This window comes from Pollachius pollachius (assembly GCF_949987615.1).
Source record: "Pollachius pollachius genome assembly, chromosome: 5".
Classification (NCBI taxonomy): domain Eukaryota; kingdom Metazoa; phylum Chordata; class Actinopteri; order Gadiformes; family Gadidae; genus Pollachius; species Pollachius pollachius.
In genome coordinates, this window is record NC_136938.1 from 26,174,541 (window position 1) to 26,192,040 (window position 17,500).

At 54.9% G+C, this 17,500-nt stretch overlaps 1 protein-coding gene across 1 annotated transcript in view; it reads left to right on the plus strand.

The window, feature by feature from the left end:
* nav2a (neuron navigator 2a) overlaps positions 1-17,500 on the plus strand; it is a gene marked incomplete at its 5' end in the record, with an annotated part of 83,275 nt that overhangs the window by 42,361 nt on the left and 23,414 nt on the right. The window contains 8 exons of the mRNA XM_079737028.1: positions 7,969-8,089; positions 9,427-9,772; positions 11,208-11,982; positions 13,088-13,295; positions 13,982-14,265; positions 15,867-15,911; positions 16,520-16,680; positions 17,352-17,500. The exon at positions 17,352-17,500 is cut by the window's right edge and continues 37 nt beyond it. Coding sequence (XP_079593154.1) covers positions 7,969-8,089; positions 9,427-9,772; positions 11,208-11,982; positions 13,088-13,295; positions 13,982-14,265; positions 15,867-15,911; positions 16,520-16,680; positions 17,352-17,500 — 2,089 coding nt within the window. The remainder of the gene's footprint in view (positions 1-7,968; positions 8,090-9,426; positions 9,773-11,207; positions 11,983-13,087; positions 13,296-13,981; positions 14,266-15,866; positions 15,912-16,519; positions 16,681-17,351) is intronic.

The window sequence follows — 17,500 nt, forward strand, 5'->3', positions numbered from 1 at the left end:
AGAGTCGCTGAGGGCAGTTGTGAGTGTGTTATTCGTCAGGTTTGTGGATTATGGAGGAACAGGGTTTGGCTCCCATATGACAGTAACCTGCTTGTGCTCCTGTTTGCACTGAGGAGGCAAAAGCACGCAGAGAACCACCACTCCCTCCCTGCCTATGTCTACTGCTTCTGCTTATCTTCTTCTGCATGCATACACAGACATGCACACATACACACAGAGACACGCACACTCTCAGACACATACACACACACACACACAAACACTTAGAGTCCACTGGAATATTAAATGCTGTTACAATTCCTTCCAGCTACGTTTATAATGCAACTACAGCATTTTACTGCATCCCCTGGGGTGTGTTTGTCTGTGAGTGCATATCTGTGCATGTATTGTTTGTCTTTGGTTGAACAGTGGGTGTGTGTGCATTTAATAACGGCATTTAATATTCAAATACAGTCCAAGCCTTTTTAATGTGTGTGTGTGTGTGTGTGTGTGTGTGTCTGCTTGCGTGTGTGCGTGCGTGCATGTGTGTGTAAATGGATTCTAGGCTGGTGGTATTGTTTACCGTGTAGTTGGCAGTCTGGGGGTTTCTCGAAGCTTTGAACACGTAAAAACTAAACGTAAACAAACAAGGAATAGGCTCCTCCAACCAGATGTGGTGTAAGGAGGAGGAGGTGGTGGTGGAGGAGGTGGTGTAAGGAGGAGGTGGTGTAAGGGGGGGGGGGGGGGGATGACCGGGCCAGTGTGAGTTAGAGAAACAAAAGGCGGAGAGGGAATGAGGGGGGATACAATGTGGGGGATGTCAGAGAAGACCGGAGCGCGAGGCAGACAAAGGCTCCTAAGAGGAATGATGTTCCGGTTACCATGGTTACCTGCACCAGCGGGGGTGGGGGGGGGGGGGGGGGGGGGGGGGGGGGGACAGTCTTTTAACCGCCCGTTCCCGGGGTTTTTACACGAGCACACACCTGCCTCGTCCCAGGGCGCACACACACACATGCATGCACGCACACACGCACACATGCAAGCCCACACGCTTACACTCACACATAAACACACACGCATACACAGACACATTTACACACATGCACACACACACAAACACACACACACACACACTCACGTAAACACAAACACACACATGCACACACACAATCTCTTACACACACACACATGCACACCCAAGTGGGCGGGACTGTCTGACCGGCAAAAACGTTTTTTTCCACTGTTGATCTCACAGTTTGAGGCGTAGACACACAAACACATTAGCTCTCTGCAGGATCACATTACAGGCCTCATTGTGTTCGCTATAAGACATGAGGAGACAAACCAGGTGGGGCAGGTCCACGGGATTCACACCCTCCCCAACGGCCCCCCTCCATGCCATCCCCACCACCACCACCCACACCCACAGTCAACCTTAGCTTACCCCACCTAAACACGTTTCCCACAGTCACCCGCTCCGCAATAGAAACCCGTGGAGCAGTGAGGAAGACCGTTGCTTTGTCGCTGGCCCCGTCTCGGCAGTCAGGGGGGAGGAAGGATTGGTTGCCATGGATAGAAAGCCCCCAAGAGAGAATCAGCAATCCTGATCTACCCTGATCCACTCCCTCCTGGACTGGACGGTGTTAACTAGCTCTTGGTTAGCTATGAGGCCTCAGCCTTCCCTGCTGGATTTGAGGGTCATTAACTAGCACTTGGCTAGCTGTGCCGCTCCAATCATCCCTGCTGGATTTGAGGGTTATTAACTAGCACTTGGCCAGCTCTCCCACCCCAGCTGCATTCTAAACCCTCAGCTTAGGATAGCGACGCTCCCGCCATGATGATCCGCGTTCAGGCTGTGTGATCCGCTGAAGAAAAAAAAACAATAATTGAAGGATTCCAAAGCGACTCTCCTCCGCAAACATCCAATTAACCCCCGTCTGCACTCTAGCGTCGAGGCGAAAATAGGAGCCTGTGTGTTTGTGTTGTTCTTCCATGTGGAGGTGTGAAATACCAAGCCTCTGTGCGACTGGACTCTTTAAATGTGGCCGTGGATCTGTTGTTTCTGACTTGCAGCGGACACACGATGGCTGAGCTGTTACGTACGGCGTGCAGCGTTGTGTGACATACCTGTGTGACGAGATTAGTGTTTGTGTGTGTGTCTGTGTGTCTTGTGTGTGTGTGTGTGTGTGTGTGTGTGTGTGTGTCTTCTCTGGTCCAGGTTGCTGGGTCACCTAAGGTAGTGTGTTATTCACGCATGAAACGATCTTCTCTTTCAGAGGGAAGCTGGGAAGGTAGGAAGGGAAAACATGAACAGGAAAAATATATAAACTCTGGAATTCCCGACTTGTCGGCCAATCATATCCTATCGTTTCTCCCGTCCTGCAAGGCTGTGTTGTTCTCCACGAGAGAGAGAGTGAGAGAGAGAGAGAGGGAGAGGGGGAGAGAGGGAGGGAGAGAGGGAGACTCAGGACTCTCTGACCCCAAAGGCTCCCGGAAGGTCCAGAGAGGTACGGAATGTGCCCTGTCCCTTCGCTTGGCTTCCACCACCCCGGGCACACCCCTGTTTGATACTCTTCTCATAGTCTGGCTCTGGCTCTCACGCTCTCTCTCTCTCTCTCTCTCTCTCTCTCTCTCTCTCTCTCTCTCTCTCTCTCTCTCTCTCTCTCTCTCTCTCTCTCTCTCTCTCTCTCTCTCTCTCTCCTCTCTCTCCAGTGTGTAAACAGACCCCAGGCCAGCAGCCTCTCTGCCCTCGCTGCCTTCCCCAGGTCACACTATTTGAAGACGAGCTTTCTGAGTGCAGTTTTAAGAGCAGTTTAAATTGAGTAAGGTTGCCTGCCTTTAGCCGTACATAATATATGACCCCTGTGCGGGCGGAGGTAAATCAGTTCATTCATCGCCTGTTTATACTGCTGCTGAGGACTTCTGTGATCTGCTCCGGAAATATTTAAACGTTAGGCTTCCCTGAAGTTTGTTTACTCATAAGTCATTCTGTGCGTGCATTAATGTACATTTGAAGTATGATGAGGATCAGAGGGTCGCAGATACCGCCGTTACAGCCGTGCTCATTTTAGAACAAATCGGTTTGCGTTTGGTCCCACACACACACACACACACACACACACACACACACACACACACACTCTCATGCTGTCCATCCTGTCTGTTTCCATGGTGGTTTCGGTGGAGTCTGTAGCTGTGTCGCCCAGTGGGGGGGATTCCCCCTGTAGCCGCCGTGGACCACTGTTGTGGTCGTACGTCTTTATATAGAGGTCCAGAGATGTGTATTTCAGTGGGGGAGAGCCCCAGCCCCGTATGTTCTCGTGCCAGGGTCCTCTGTGGGCTTTCGGGGGGCTTTGGACCCGCGACCCATCAAAGTTCCCCGAGGGCCGCGGAGAAATGTTAAACAAACACAAGTGAGCCTTTTTTTATTCCTTCCTCCGGCCATATTTCCAGACGCTCCGATGGGCCGAAAGCCCCGCAGGGGAGGCGGGAATGTTTACCCCTCTCCCCTTTTCCCCTTTGAGGAGCAGCGTGGTTTTTTCAAGGAAGGTTTGACCTCTGACCCCCCCCCCCCGATCCAGCCACCCTACATCCCGTGCGGGAAGAAAAGCGCAACAAGCTTTTAAGGGGAACACGCGACGAGTGAAGGGCCAGGAATGCCTTATTGTGGGTCGGCTCCACACACAGCTCCTTCTGTCCCTCTGTCCTCCTGTCCTCCTGTCCCCCTGTCCTCCTGTCTCCCTGCTCCTCCTTCCTCCTGCCTCCTTCCTCCCTGCTCCTTCTCTCTTTCTGTCTTCCTGTCCTCCTGTCCTCCTGTCATCCTCTCTTCCTCGCCTTATTTCTTCCTGCTCCTCCTTCCTCCCTGCGCCTCCTCTCCTTCTTCCTCCCTGCTCCTTCTCAACGCATCCTTCCTCTCCTCATGTCCTCCCCCCTCCCTGCTCCTCCCCTCCTCCTTCTTCCTCTCCTCATGTCCTCCCCCCTCCTTTCTTCTTCTCTCCTCCTTCCTCCTGTCCTTATGTCCTCTTCTCTCCCTGCTCCTCCCCCCTCCCTGCTCCTCCTCTCCTCACCTCCTCTCCTCCCGTCCTCCTCTCCTTCTGTCCTCTTTCCTCCCCCCTCCCCTGCTCCTTCCTCCTGCCCACTCCTGCCAGGGTTGCGTTCGGTTCCGTGACCCTTCCAGAGGGTTTTCCAGATGATCCGGGGAGAAACGCATGTAGCGTAAAAGCTACAGAACCGGGGGGGGGGGGGGGGGGGGGTGTGTGTGCATGTCGGGACGGGGGACTTTATTTATAGGCCCCCGTGTGACGGAGAGCCGTCTGGGGGCCGGGGCCGGTGGGGGCCCGGCCTGGGCACCGCTCCCTCTCCCGGGGGCCGCCTGTGGTCTGCCCTGTGATTGGTGGAGGCGGGCCCGGCGGTGGTTTTTAACGGGCGGGTTGCCGTGCCAGCGGGAAGGCAGTGGGCGGGGCCTCGCCGCCGAAGCCTGATCTCTAATTAGTGCTTAGTGCCCGCCCGTCAGGAAGGTCAGGGTGGATCTGTCTGGGAACGCGCAGCCACATATACACCCATGTACACACACATACACACTCACAGATGTACACGCACACATGCATGCATGCCGCTATACACACAGCACGATAAATGGGAAAAGACACAATGAGGAAACTGTGAGCTGGGAAGTTTGGGGAGAGTCCTGTGATCATGTGGCTTCAGTTCTGCTGCTGCACGGAGCTGAGGACGCCTGATTCAGGTTAGCCCGCTGCGGCTTTGTAGAGACTGTGTGTGTGTGTGTGGGTGTGGGCATGTGTATGTGTGTTTGCACTTATGTTTGCGTGTGTGGGTGTGTGCGTACTTGTGGGTGCGTGTATGTGTGCGCGCACGCGTGCACGTTTGACTGTGTGTGTGTGTGTGCCTGTGCGTGTTTGTGTGATTATGTGTGTTTGCACTTATTAATGTGTGTGTTTGTGTGTGTGGGCGTTTGTATGTGTGTGCGCTCTTGTGTGTGTGTGTGTGTGTGTGTGAGTAAGTGTGTATGTGTGTGTGTGTGTGTGTGTTTGCTATTAGCTGGCATGGCTGCAGCAGTGAAGCGGTTAACTCACTCAGGGGGAGGGCTCATGTTACCAGCAGCCGGGCGAGTCCTTTCCCTCTGCTCACCATTCTCTCACTTCTGCTCGGGAGAGAGGCAGCGAGGGAGAGAGAGATTAACACAGTGTGGGCGAGAGAGACCAAGTGATACAGTCAGACGGAGAGACACTCAGACAGTGGCGAGGGTGAGAGAGAGAAGCCGAGAGAGCGAGAGACCCAGAGGGTGAGAGAGAGAGAGAGAGAGAGAGAGAGAGAGAGAGAGACCAGGCGAGATGAGGCATCAGTGGAAGTGCAACACAGCCGGACACAGCCAGGGCGAGAGAATGCAATTGAGTGGGAAAAGTTAAGTGGGAGGGGTGAGAGAGAGAGAGAGAGAGAGAGAGAGAGAGAGAGAGAGAGAGGAGGGAGAGAGAGAGAGAGAGAAGGGGAGTGAGGGAGACAAAGAGAAGGGAGGAGAGGAGATAGTTGGCTGGGCAGAACGGACATCATCAGCATGGAGCCATGAGACCCTCTGTCCAGCTTGGCATTCTCCCCCGGCTCTCTCGTTCCCACGGCAACCCCGGCACCCTAACTAGGTAGACGGACCGCGTCTTTGACTTTATGGGATGTGGCTGTGTGTGGCTGTGCGTCATGGCGACGCCGCCGTGCGTCGGTGTGTGTGCGTTTGGGATTGTTGCCGTGCGGCCGTGTGTTGTGCGCGGAGGACGTCGGAGTGTAAATAAGGGGAACAGGTTTAAATGCGGGGATTTGCATGCATCTGGCTGGGTCTATTGTGTGTGTGTCTGTTGGTGCGTGTGTTTATTTTTTTTACGTCGTTAGGAGGGGGGTTGTGCTGAAATGTGTGTGTGTGTGTGTGTGTGTGTGTTTGTCTGGTGGTGCAGTGTGTTTATTGAAGTTGTATTTAAGGCTGTGTGTCTTGGTGTGTGTGTTTGTATGTGTGTGTGCAACAAGCAGGTGTTTCTCTCCGTGTGTGTGCGTACATACTTGCATGCCTCTGGGTTCTATGTCTATGTACTTGTGTGCGCGTGTTTCTGTGTCTGTGTGTGCGTGCGTGCGTGCGTGTGTGTTGCTGATGACCGTGTGGACATGTCGAGGGGGTTTTGGCCGGGCTAGATCTCTCAGCACCTCCTACAAGCCCCCCTTCAAGCCTCCTGTCTGATCTCTTGCTCCACTACACCATGCCTACTCCCCCCCCCCACGCACCATCCACCACCGAGAGATCCCCCTCAACCCTCCCACCCAACCCCCACTCCCAAACCGGCTGGTTCCTCGCTGGACTCTAAGTGGAAGATGTGATTTATCTGCTGAGCCGCTGGCCTGCAGTGAGAGGCTGCAGGACTGTCGGATGTGTTCAGAGGGTCTGGTCGGTCGGCCCGAGGGAGGGGGCAGCGGGAGAACCGACAGACGGACGGATAGAGAGGCAGACAGACGGCCCGGGAGGCGGTGTGTTGACGTGTGTGTGAGTACATGCCGGGGGCTGGGCCCACAGCCACTGTGTAGGTAGCGGTCATGTCTCGGAAGACGTAATTGCGGTAAATTGTGCGAGTGGGTTGTCGTGGTGACAGCTGTGTGGCAGGGAGGGAGACCTGTAACTCTGAGAGTCTGTTAGAACTTAGCAGTCAGCAGTCATTTGCAGCTAATGGGACGGTGCAACATGTGTGCGTGCGTGTGCGTGCGTGTGTGTGCGTGTGTGTGTGTGTGTGTGTGTGTGTCTCTCGCGGTGTGATTGCTTATGCGCGTGTGCGTGCGAGCGTGCGCATCGATGTGTGTCTGCGCGCAGCTAACCAACTCTCCGTTTACCATTAGCTCTGCCGGCGGTCTTTGCAGACCGATCTTTTGCTTCCTGTCCCCCGCATCGCTGCCCAATGGTTTATTCCGCTGACACACACACACACACACACACACACACACACACACACACACACACACACACACACTCGTTTACCAATAAACAAATATACCCGGCATTAACTAGCAGCCTGTTTGCTCAGGCATCACATGGCACTATTTGAACAGGGCTGTGGAGCGGAGGGTGTGTGTGCATTACCCCCCCTCACACACACACACACACACACACACACACACACACACACACACACACACACACAGGCAAACACACACACGCACACACACACACACACGCACACACGGGCAAGCACACAGGCAAACACAAACCCACCCCCTACCTTTCACCCCCTCTCTCCATTTTCTTGACCGACCACAGAGTGAGGCGAACATGGACCATGATGTCACCCCCTCCCTCAAGCCTTTGTTCCCTTGATGGACAGCATTATGCACTGTGTGTGTGTGTGTTTGCATGTGTGTGTGTGTGTGTGTGTGTGTGCATGTGTGCGTGTGTGTGTGTGTGTGTGTGCATGTGCGTGTGTGTTTGCAAATCATAGCCAAAGACACATCAGTGTGTGTGTGTGTGTGTGTATATGGGAACGAGGACGATCAGCAACAGGAGGAGGAGGAGGAGGAGGAGGAGGGAAAAAACAAAACAAGGGGAGAGATTTCGCGGAGACAATCCCATAAAAGGAGAGGAGCTGTTTTCTTTTGTTTTCGCCCTGTTCTCCCTGGAAAGAGCGGGGAGGGAAAAAACCACACTGCAGCCAAGCGTCTGCCTCCCATCGGGGAGAGGTTATCCTTCAACATGCGGCCGTGGTGTCTCTCTCTCTCCGTCATGGCCGCCATGCCTCTACGAGGGGCATTTCTTTAGAAGTGATTGTTTATCGCGGAGTACCTTCGTCCTGTGAGTCCGATGGTGTGTCTGTGTCAGAGCAGCACCAACATGGATCCGAACTCCTGTCCTGTCCCTCGACGTTCCTGATGTTTACCATCGGAGGGACCTGTTTGTTAACGGGAACTTTGCCCCCTTCTCTCTCTGTGTGTGTGTGTCTGTGTGTGTAGCTGGGACGACAGCAGCTCTGTGAGCAGTGGCATCAGCGACAACATAGACACTGATGACATCAACACCGGCTCCTCCGTCTCCTCCTACGCCAACACACCCGCTGCGCAGAGGAAGGGACAGGTAGGAGAATCACACGCACACACACACACACACACACACACACACACAGACACACACACACACACACACACACACACACACACACACAGACACACACACAGAGACAGACAGACAGACAGACAGACAGACAGACAGATACACACACGCGCTCACATATTCAAACACACAATCACTGTCATGCATGCAATCACGCACCAATCATAGCCCATCTATATACAGACGGATATACACAGCAGCCTGCGTTTGCATGGGCAACGAAAACATACACACTCAAACACACACACACACACACACACACACACAAAAACACACACAGACATACTCTCAAACTCAAAGACAAAGAGATATTTACTGTACAGACATACAATAAAATAGTCCATATTGGCCCTCATATTCACCTGACACACACACGCACACACACACACACACACACACGCACACGCACACGCACAAACACACATGCATCTACCTCTAAATCGCTCCGACTCATTTCCCCTGAGAGCCTCTCTCCTGATGACTCCGGCATTCCTCAGCCGTTCTGGAAGAAGCTGGAGCAGAGGGCCGGGGGGGGGTGGGGCGTAGGGCTGACCCTCAAGACTAATGTTGTTGTGGATAATGGCCCCAGGTCGTTTCAACACCCACCTCAAGGCCTGAGTCAAGTTCAGATAAGCGGCGTATTCTCTGCTTGTTTTGAGAGGGGTTATTGCAGGGAGATACGAATCAGCAATGACAACATGCCCGGCGCACGCACACACACACACACACACACACACACACACACACACACACACACACACACACAAGCACTGTATACACATATACACTGACACAGACACACACAGGAGTCCTGCTCCCGTGTAACAGGAGAGAGGGTTGTTGTAACTGATAGCCAGTGATGGGAACGGCTGTTAGGTTTTGCCGCGCAGGTTGAGGTGGTGCCCGGAGGAAAACATGGAGGCAGCACAAAGAGAAGCATTCTCCCAGCCATGCTCCTGGGTCCTGGCCCTCCTCTCTGTATATTATCGTTGTGTGTATAATCATCAACCACCTTATCATCACAGCCTGCCTGTCTTTAGCATCCCTCCTATGGCAAAACGAGACGGAGGCTTTGAGTTTGATGTCGCCGGCGACGCAAAGCATTGGCCTTCGTGGGAATTAATTGGATTTTTACGCATGTGTGTACGTGTGTGTGGGTGTGTGTTTGTGCGCGTGTGTCCGTGTGTTTGTCTGTGTGTGCGTGCGCTTGCGAGTGCGTGCGCATGCTTGTGCCTGCGTCTTTCTTTGTGTGTGTGTGTGTGCGTTTGTGTCTGTTTGTCTGCGTGTGTGCGTGTGTGTAGCCGGTGACGGACGCGGAGAAGCGCTCGGCGTCAGGCACGGCGCGGCAGCCGGCGTGGTCGGGCGACGAGGTGAAGCGCTCGGACGGCGGCTCGGACAGCGGCGTGCGCATGGAGCACGGCACCAAGTGGAGCCGGCGCCACGCCTCCGACATGTCGGACGAGTCGGACAAGGGCGGCTCGGCCAAGAAGACGCCGTCCGCCTCGTCGGCGGCGGCGGCGGCGGCGGCGACGCCGTCGCACACAGGCTCCTGGAGGCGGGGCATGAGCGCCCAGGTGGGCGTGACCTCGCCGAGGACCAAGAGCACCAGTGGCGGCGGGTCCACTGGGCTCAAGACGCACAGCGCAGGTGAGGAGACGGCCGTCGTTGCTCTGCTTCTGATTGGTCTGCGTTGACCAATGAGAAGTAGTATGGCTCTTCTGCTCTGCTTCTGATTGGTCTGCGTTGACCAATGAGAAGTAGTATGCCTCTTCTGCTCTGCTTCTGATTGGTCTGCGTTGACCAATGAGAAGTAGTATGCCTCTTCTGCTCTGCTTCTGATTGGTCTGCGTTGACCAATGAGAAGTAGTATGCCTCTTCTGCTCTGCTTCTGATTGGTCTGCGTTGACCAATGAGAAGTAGTATGCCTCTTCTGCTCTGCTTCTGATTGGTCTGCGTTGACCAATGAGAAGTAGTATGCCTCTTCTGCTCTGCTTCTTATTGGTCTGCGTTGACCAATGAGAAGTAGTTTGCCTCTTCTGCTCTACTTCTGATTGGTCTGCGTTGACCAATGAGAAGTAGTATGCCTCTTCTGCTCTGCTTCTGATTGGTCTGCGTTGACCAATGAGAAGTAGTATGGCTCTTCTGCTCTGCTTCTTATTGGTCTGCGTTGACCAATGAGAAGTAGTATGCCTCTTCTGCTCTACTTCTGATTGGTCTGTGCTGACCAATGAGAAGTAGTATGCCTCAGAATGTGTTGTGGTAAATGTTAAATGGACTGCATTTATACTGCGCTTTTCTAACCACTGGCCACTCAAACAATATTGCCTAAAATTCACCCATTCATGCACACATTCACACACCGACGGCGGAGTCAGCCACGCAGGGCGACAGCCGGCTCGTCGGGAGCAGTCAGGGTGCGGCGTCTCGCTCAGGGACACCTCGGCAGCTAGGAGGAGCCGGGGATCGAACTAGCAACCTTCCGGTTACGAGCCAACCCCGCTCTACCTCCTGAGCCACTTGCCGCCCGTGGTAGTGTTGTGGAGTGTTTCCATGGATACCTGTGTATTTCTCCTTTCACTGTTGCTCACTGGCGTTGGCTACCGCTCAACACTAACACAGCAGAAGGTTGCCGGTTCGTCGTCGCTTTGCGATAAGATTAGGATTTGCGGTTCGGTTTTCTTAGGGTTTCTTGTTATTTTGGCACCTTAAGACGGAACGGTCTAGAATAGCCGGCTGCAAATAAACCCCGAACAATGGTTGGAGATTATCCCACGTAGCACATTGAGTCAGACAACTCCCACCATGCATCTGTGGAGCTTTGTTTTATAAGTTAACAGGAACATTTTATTTATTTCACAGTAACTTCAAAGCACATAAAAAACCAACGTTGATCTTTTCTGCCGTTTCTTCTCCTCGCTTCTTCTTCATTCTTCTTTATGAACAATAGGTTTCTGTGTAGATTGTGTGTGTGTGTGAGTGTGTCCAGCAGATAAAACATAATGGCTGTTCTACCTTGTAACAGCCCCCTCTGTATATGTGTGTGTGTGTGTGTGTGTGTGTGTGTGTGTGTGTGTGTATCCAGCAGGTAAAACGGACGACGTCAAGGTGTCGGAGAAGGGGCGCCTCTCCCCTCGCTCCAACGGCCTCCACCGCTCGCCCTCGGACGCGGGGTGGGGGCGGAGCAGCGGCGACGAGGCCAAGAGGCACGCCCCCACCCCCGGCGTCTCCTCCTCCTCCTCCTCCACCGCCCCCGCCCACGCCCTCGCCCACGCCATCTCCGAGACGCACGGCCACGCGCACGCCGGCCACGCCCTCACCTCGCGCAACCCCACCAGCACCTTCGGCTTCAAGAAGCAGGGCCTGGTCACCATGGTGACGGCCAGCGGCGCCACCATCACCAGCGGCTCGGCCACGCTGGGCAAGATGCCCAAGTCCGGGGGGGGGCGCGCGCTGATGGCGGGGCTGAAGGCGGGCGGGGGCGGGGCCGCGGACGGCGTCTCGGCCCTGGGCCTCCACCATCACCACGACGACGGCTACCTCCCGCTGAGCGCCCGCTCCACGCTGCAGTACCGCAGCCTGCCCCGGCCCTGCCGGTCGGGGGGGGCGGGGGCTCGCCACGGCAACCGCGCCTCCACCAGCAGCATCGAGGTGGCCGTGCTGTCGGTCACCTCCCACGGGAAGGCCGGCATCGGCGTCGCCAAGGGCAACGGAGCGGCGGGCGGCGGCGGCGGCGGCGGCGGCCTCCTGCTCCTGGCCAATCAGACGGACCGGGAGAAGGGCGTGTCGGACGTGGACGGCCTGAGGGGCGGGCCCGGGACGGGCGGCCGGCAGCAGGTGTCGTCGCCCACGCTACGCAGGTAGGGACGCAGGAGACGGCCCACGCACGCACATGGAAGGGAGCGTGTGGACAGAGGCCTCTGGGTCGGAGAGGACGCGGAGGGCTGTGAGTCATGTGATCACAGAGGCACAGACACAAGCAGGAAAGGAGAAGGGTAGGAGGGAGGGAGAGAGACACACACACACACACACACACACACACACACACACACACACTCTCACCCAGGTAGGCAGGTAGGGGTTAACCGGGCCCTTGGAGCTCCAGCCAGGCTGGCAGACAGGCCTTGAGCGGCGCTGAGGCCGAGCCAAGAGTGTGATGGTGTGTGAGGTAATGGGAGACTGGGCGCTGGCTCACCACCCTGCCCTCATTAGTCCCAGCAGTGATAACTCTTCCCAGGACCGGGGGGGGGGGTGCCCGGTACCGCCCTGCACACGGACACACACATCAAAGCGCCCTAAGCTTTATGGGTCGTCTTGTGTGGCAGTTTGTGTGTGTGTGTGTGTGTGTGTGTGTATGGGGTGTGTGTGTGTGTGTGTGTGTGTGTATGGAGGGTGTGTGTGTGTGTGTGTGGGTGTTTGTGTGTGTGTGTGTGTCTGTGGGGTGTATGTGTGTGTGTCTGGAGGGGGGTGTGTGTGTGTGTGTGTTTGTGTCTGTGGGGTGTGTGTGTGTGTGTGTGTGTCTGTGGGGGGGGGTTGGGGTGTGTTTGTGTCTGTGGGGTGTGTGTGTGTGTGTGTGTGTCTGTCGCGGGTGGTGGACTCGGCAAAGTATCGAAAGCCGATACTTTGCCGAGTGCTCGCACACGGGATGAAAATATTGTCACGGAAACATGACGATGAGCCGTCTGGTTATTCTACTGGGTGTGTTTCCTCATACGCGTAGGCCTGTGTTTATTTATGTTCATGTGTTTGCGTGTGTGATTACGCGCGTGTTTATTTCAGTGTTTATGTCCGTGTGCGTACTATATATATCGTCGTCTGGCTGACATCCATAGAACGACGCCAACCGTAACCCGATGACATGTTAGGCTAAAGCTCGCTCAAAGGCTCCGCCCCTTCCCCGCTCTGCCTCCAATCAAACGCCAGCCCGGCGCCTCCCTCACCCTCTCCCTCACCCTCGTTCCGCAGGCTGTTTGGCGGGAAGCCCGGGAAGCAAGCGCCGGTCACCACGGCCGACAACATGAAGAACTCCACCGTCATCTCCAACCCCCACGCCTCCGGCAGCGCCGCGGAGCCTCCGGGAGGAGGCCCCGCCGGCGGGGACGCCGACAACTGCAGCCCCCTGTTCGGAGGCCGGGCCCTGGGCTCCGGGATGGGGACGCTGGGCAGCGAGTCGGTGAGGACCCAGAGAACTGCTCTCGTTTTTGGGGTGACTCGGCTTCTGCATGTGTGACCCGCGGTGGTTGGTGTCCGCGATGCGATGGAGCCATGTTGGAACACGTAGCTGATGGTTTTCCACGCCTCAGCAGGAGTAGAGAAGCTGTAACTCGGGGCTTGCTCAGCCTCTGCGGATACGGAGGCTGTGTTTCGGTTTGGGATGTTAAAGAGGAGCAATGATGTCACACCTCAGAGAGAGCACCACCGCTGGTCACACATGGGTACTACAAGATAATACGGTTTCTTATTGGCCAGCATTGATTGATAACGGTGTCCCTTTGTGAAATCACGGTGCTTATATCTTAATATCTTAAACAGCCATAAGATATCCTAGGGTTTTTGTTTACTTCGTCTTCGTCTAAGTGAATACTGTACATCCATAACAATGACTAGAGAGAGAGAGAGAGAGAGAGAGAGAGAGAGGGCTGGGAGAGAGAGAGAGAGGGCCGAGAGAGAGAGAGAGAGAGAGAGAGAGAGAGAGACCCTGATATCTCCAAACTGTGTGTGAAACGACGGCGCTTATCAAATGATTCCCTCGTGTTGGGCGATTAACTTGTGTGTTCATGGCTTGTCGTCTTCTTAAGTTACACAAGTTAAACCCATGCCTCCCTAACCATATCTCCCTCCTCTCTCTCCCCCCCGCAGGCCTCCAGCCCCGGCTCGGTGTACTCGTCCACGGGCCCCAACAACAGCCTGACGTGGGGCACCACCATGAGCATGAGCTCCTCGGGCCCCAGCCGGGAGGGCACTCTGGGGGGCCACGGGGGGCCGGGCAGCCTGGGCTACCCCTCGGTCAGCAGCATGCACACCAGCAGCGAGTCCATCGACATGAGCCTGGGCAGCGCCGGCGTGGGCGGGGGGCACCACACCCACCGAGAGGACACCCTCTCCGCCCTGGGACGGGCGGGCAGCGTCAAGACGTCAGACAGGTGGGGGCGAGAGAGAGAGAGAGAGAGAGAGAGAGAGAGAGAGAGAGAGACTGAGAGACTGAGAGAGAGAGACTGAGAGAGACTGATGGGAGAGAGAGAGAGAGACTTATGGGAGAGAGAGAGACTGATGGGAGAGAGAGAAAGAGACTGAGAGAGAGAGACTGAGCGAGAGACTGAGAGAGAGACTGAGAGAGAGAGGGAGAGAGAGACTGAGCGAGAGAGAGAGAGAGAGAGACTGAGAGAGAGAGAGAGACTGAGATAGAGACTGATGGGAGAGAGAGAGACTGAGTGACTGAGAGAGAGAGAGACTGAGAGAGACCGATGAGAGAGAGAGAGAGAGAGACTGACAAACCCTGATATCTCCTCGCCATGTGTGTCGTATAAACCTTCCGTTCCCACCATATATCATGGGCCCTTCCTTTAACTAGTTTACATTTATTTGCATTCGTGCGCTTTGAAAGACAATCTGGAGAAGGGATTTACATGTTGCTAAGGTTACGCAATGCGACAAAAGCGTGGCCTTACCCCTCGTTCGCACGACCAAATCGTACGCTACCTCATTCGGGCCCTGTATCCTGTCTGTAGGGAGGCCTCAGTGACGGTAAAGTTATGAGTATGTCCATGTTTAAGTGCTGTGGTTACAGACCACGACCGCAAGGTCCGTTTCATCTGACGGGATGCGGAGGCGGTTTTCCTCTGCCATTGTTTCCGGTACCCGAGCAAGGAAACAGTACCCCAGTGCCTCCATTGTGTGTCGCGCTGTAATGCTGCTCATCACAGCGACTCTCGGCCTGACAAGTTAAACGTGCGACATCAAGGCCTGAGTTTCATCGGTCACATGATACCGACTAAAGTGTCTGAGTTGGGTTTTGTTTCTCATGACATCATTTTCTTCTTTCTTTTCTGCCACTGTCGTGTCTTTGGGATGGCTGAACCTTTGTTTTGGATCTCTTCTCCCGGTGTCTGGTCCCTTGTATATCTCTAAACGTGCCTCTTCTCTGTGTGTTGTGCGTGCTCCTCCTCCTCCTCCTCCTCCTCCTCCTCCTCCCTATCAGCCCGCTCTCCTCCCCATCCGCTAGCCCTAAGTTCAGCCGAAACACGTTACCGCGGAAACAGGACAGGTAAAAGGATGTGCCTGTGTGCGTAATAGGCGTCTAGTCATCAATGTGCATGCGTGAGTGACTGGGTGAACGAGTGAGTGGGTGAGTGAGTCATTTTGTGTGTGCTTTTGTGTTTTTTGTGTTTTGCATAAACAGGTTTGAATGTCTATGCCTGGAGTTGTGTTAGCAGGCAGAAGTTGTGAACCGCTAAGAAACTGCCATCCTTGTTTATGTGCTGCACTGCCACCTTGTGGTCACTGAGGTGTGCTGCTTCACCCAATAGCTTTATCCTTTTTCACGTAATATTGTTGCTGTATAGTACATTTAATTCAGCCTATTTTTGGTCATACTAGTGTAATTATAAAATATCACAGTTGAATTGACCGCATGATACAAAGAATTGTCTTAAAAAAAATAGCCACTTTTGCCACCCCCTATGTTTTGCCCCTCGCGGGCTCCCATACCTCCTCTGAAGTGTGTTTCTTTCAATTGCTCCAACAGCGGGCCACACTGTGGTAGAAACACTTTGCCTAAGAAAGGCCTCAGGTACTGATGTCCTCTCCCTTCCTCGTGGGCCTAGCACCCTTGCTGCACTCTGTATCTGCTGTTGTCGTCGTTGTCGTTGTTTCTCACCCTATTTGTGCCGTGGTTTCTCCTCTATAGTACTTGTATGTACGTTTTTATCAGCCCGGGCCCTTGTTGTCTCTACGTCCTATCGCCTCACCCCCGTGCTGTGGTCGAAGCGCGTCCTTGTTCCTCGTTCCTCGGTGTCATGGTGTCTCCCCCTCCACCCGTTTGAGCCGATCTATCATTTGGCGTTGTGTTTGGGCTTCATGTTTCCACTGAGTCTGTCGAAAGCCTCTGTGTGTTTCCACCTTGTACACCCCCACCCCCCCAGCACCACCCACCACAACCCCGCCCCCTCAGAGCTTTAGTGGGATTAATCGGTATGGATCCACACGACTGAACTGGCTTACCTCAGAGATTAGTCCTAACCTGCTCCGGTCCTGAGTTCACCCCGCTCAGTGTTCTGTGACGCCTCAGAAACACGAACCACCGTTCCTGCTGCGACACATCCGCCGCGTCCCCTGTGGCGGCGGCAGCGGCGGCGGACGAGTTGTACCGATTGACCCTCGACCTCCGTCTCTGCGTAGGTACACCCCGTCGGCCCAGCTGCGGAGCCACGAGGAGGCGCGTGATTGGCTGCGCTCACACTCCACCAGCGGGCTGCAGGACTCGGTGGGCAACTCGCCGTTCTCGCCCGGCTCCAGCATCACCTCGCCCTCCGGCACGCGCTTCAACTTCGGCCAGCTGGGTGAGTGTACTGTCGCCCCCCCCCCCCGTTATAGTCATCCTGTGCCAACACCCCCCCCCCCCCCCCCCCCCGCCCCCCCGGTTGCGGACTAGAGTTCTTCCGATACCGATACCAGCATTGGAAATCGCTCCGATACTGCCTAAAATTCGGTATCGGTATCGCGAGTACGCATGTCTATGCGGCGATCCGATACCATCACATGACTCCTTTACTACACAGGCACAGAGCATCACAAGCACCACGGCGCTACGCTGCGCTCGTTAGCGGCCGGAGGGGGAAAGTCGGAATGCGAAACGCGTCGTCTCCGACCTACGTGTGTTCGAGTTACAAAGTCGGAAAAACATCGATGCATTGACGCCTTATACAAATGTATTATTATAATTATAGATTCTGAATGGTTATGATCTAGTTCTGAAGAAAGTTTTTGTTGAAAGTAAGGGAACCGACTCTACACTGCTGTCACCGTATGCGCTATTAGTAGCTACACTGCTAGATGCTGTATCAGCATATACTCGGTAACGGCCGATACTCAAGTTCAGAAATCTGAATCGGCATCGGGAAGGAATAAATGGTATCGGAAGGAACACCCCAGGGGTGCCAACCCCCCTGGGTGGCGACGGTGGGCTGACCTCTGACCTGCCTCTGGTTCCTGTTCCTGTCCCTTCCCCCAGCCTCCAGCCCCACCTCGTCGGCCCAGAACAACGTGGCCGCCGGGCTGCGCAACAACAGCCTGACCAATCAGGACGTCTCCTTCGACCCGTGCGGCGACACCCGCCTGCGGAACTCCTGCATGTCGTTGGACGAGAAGACCCGCACCATG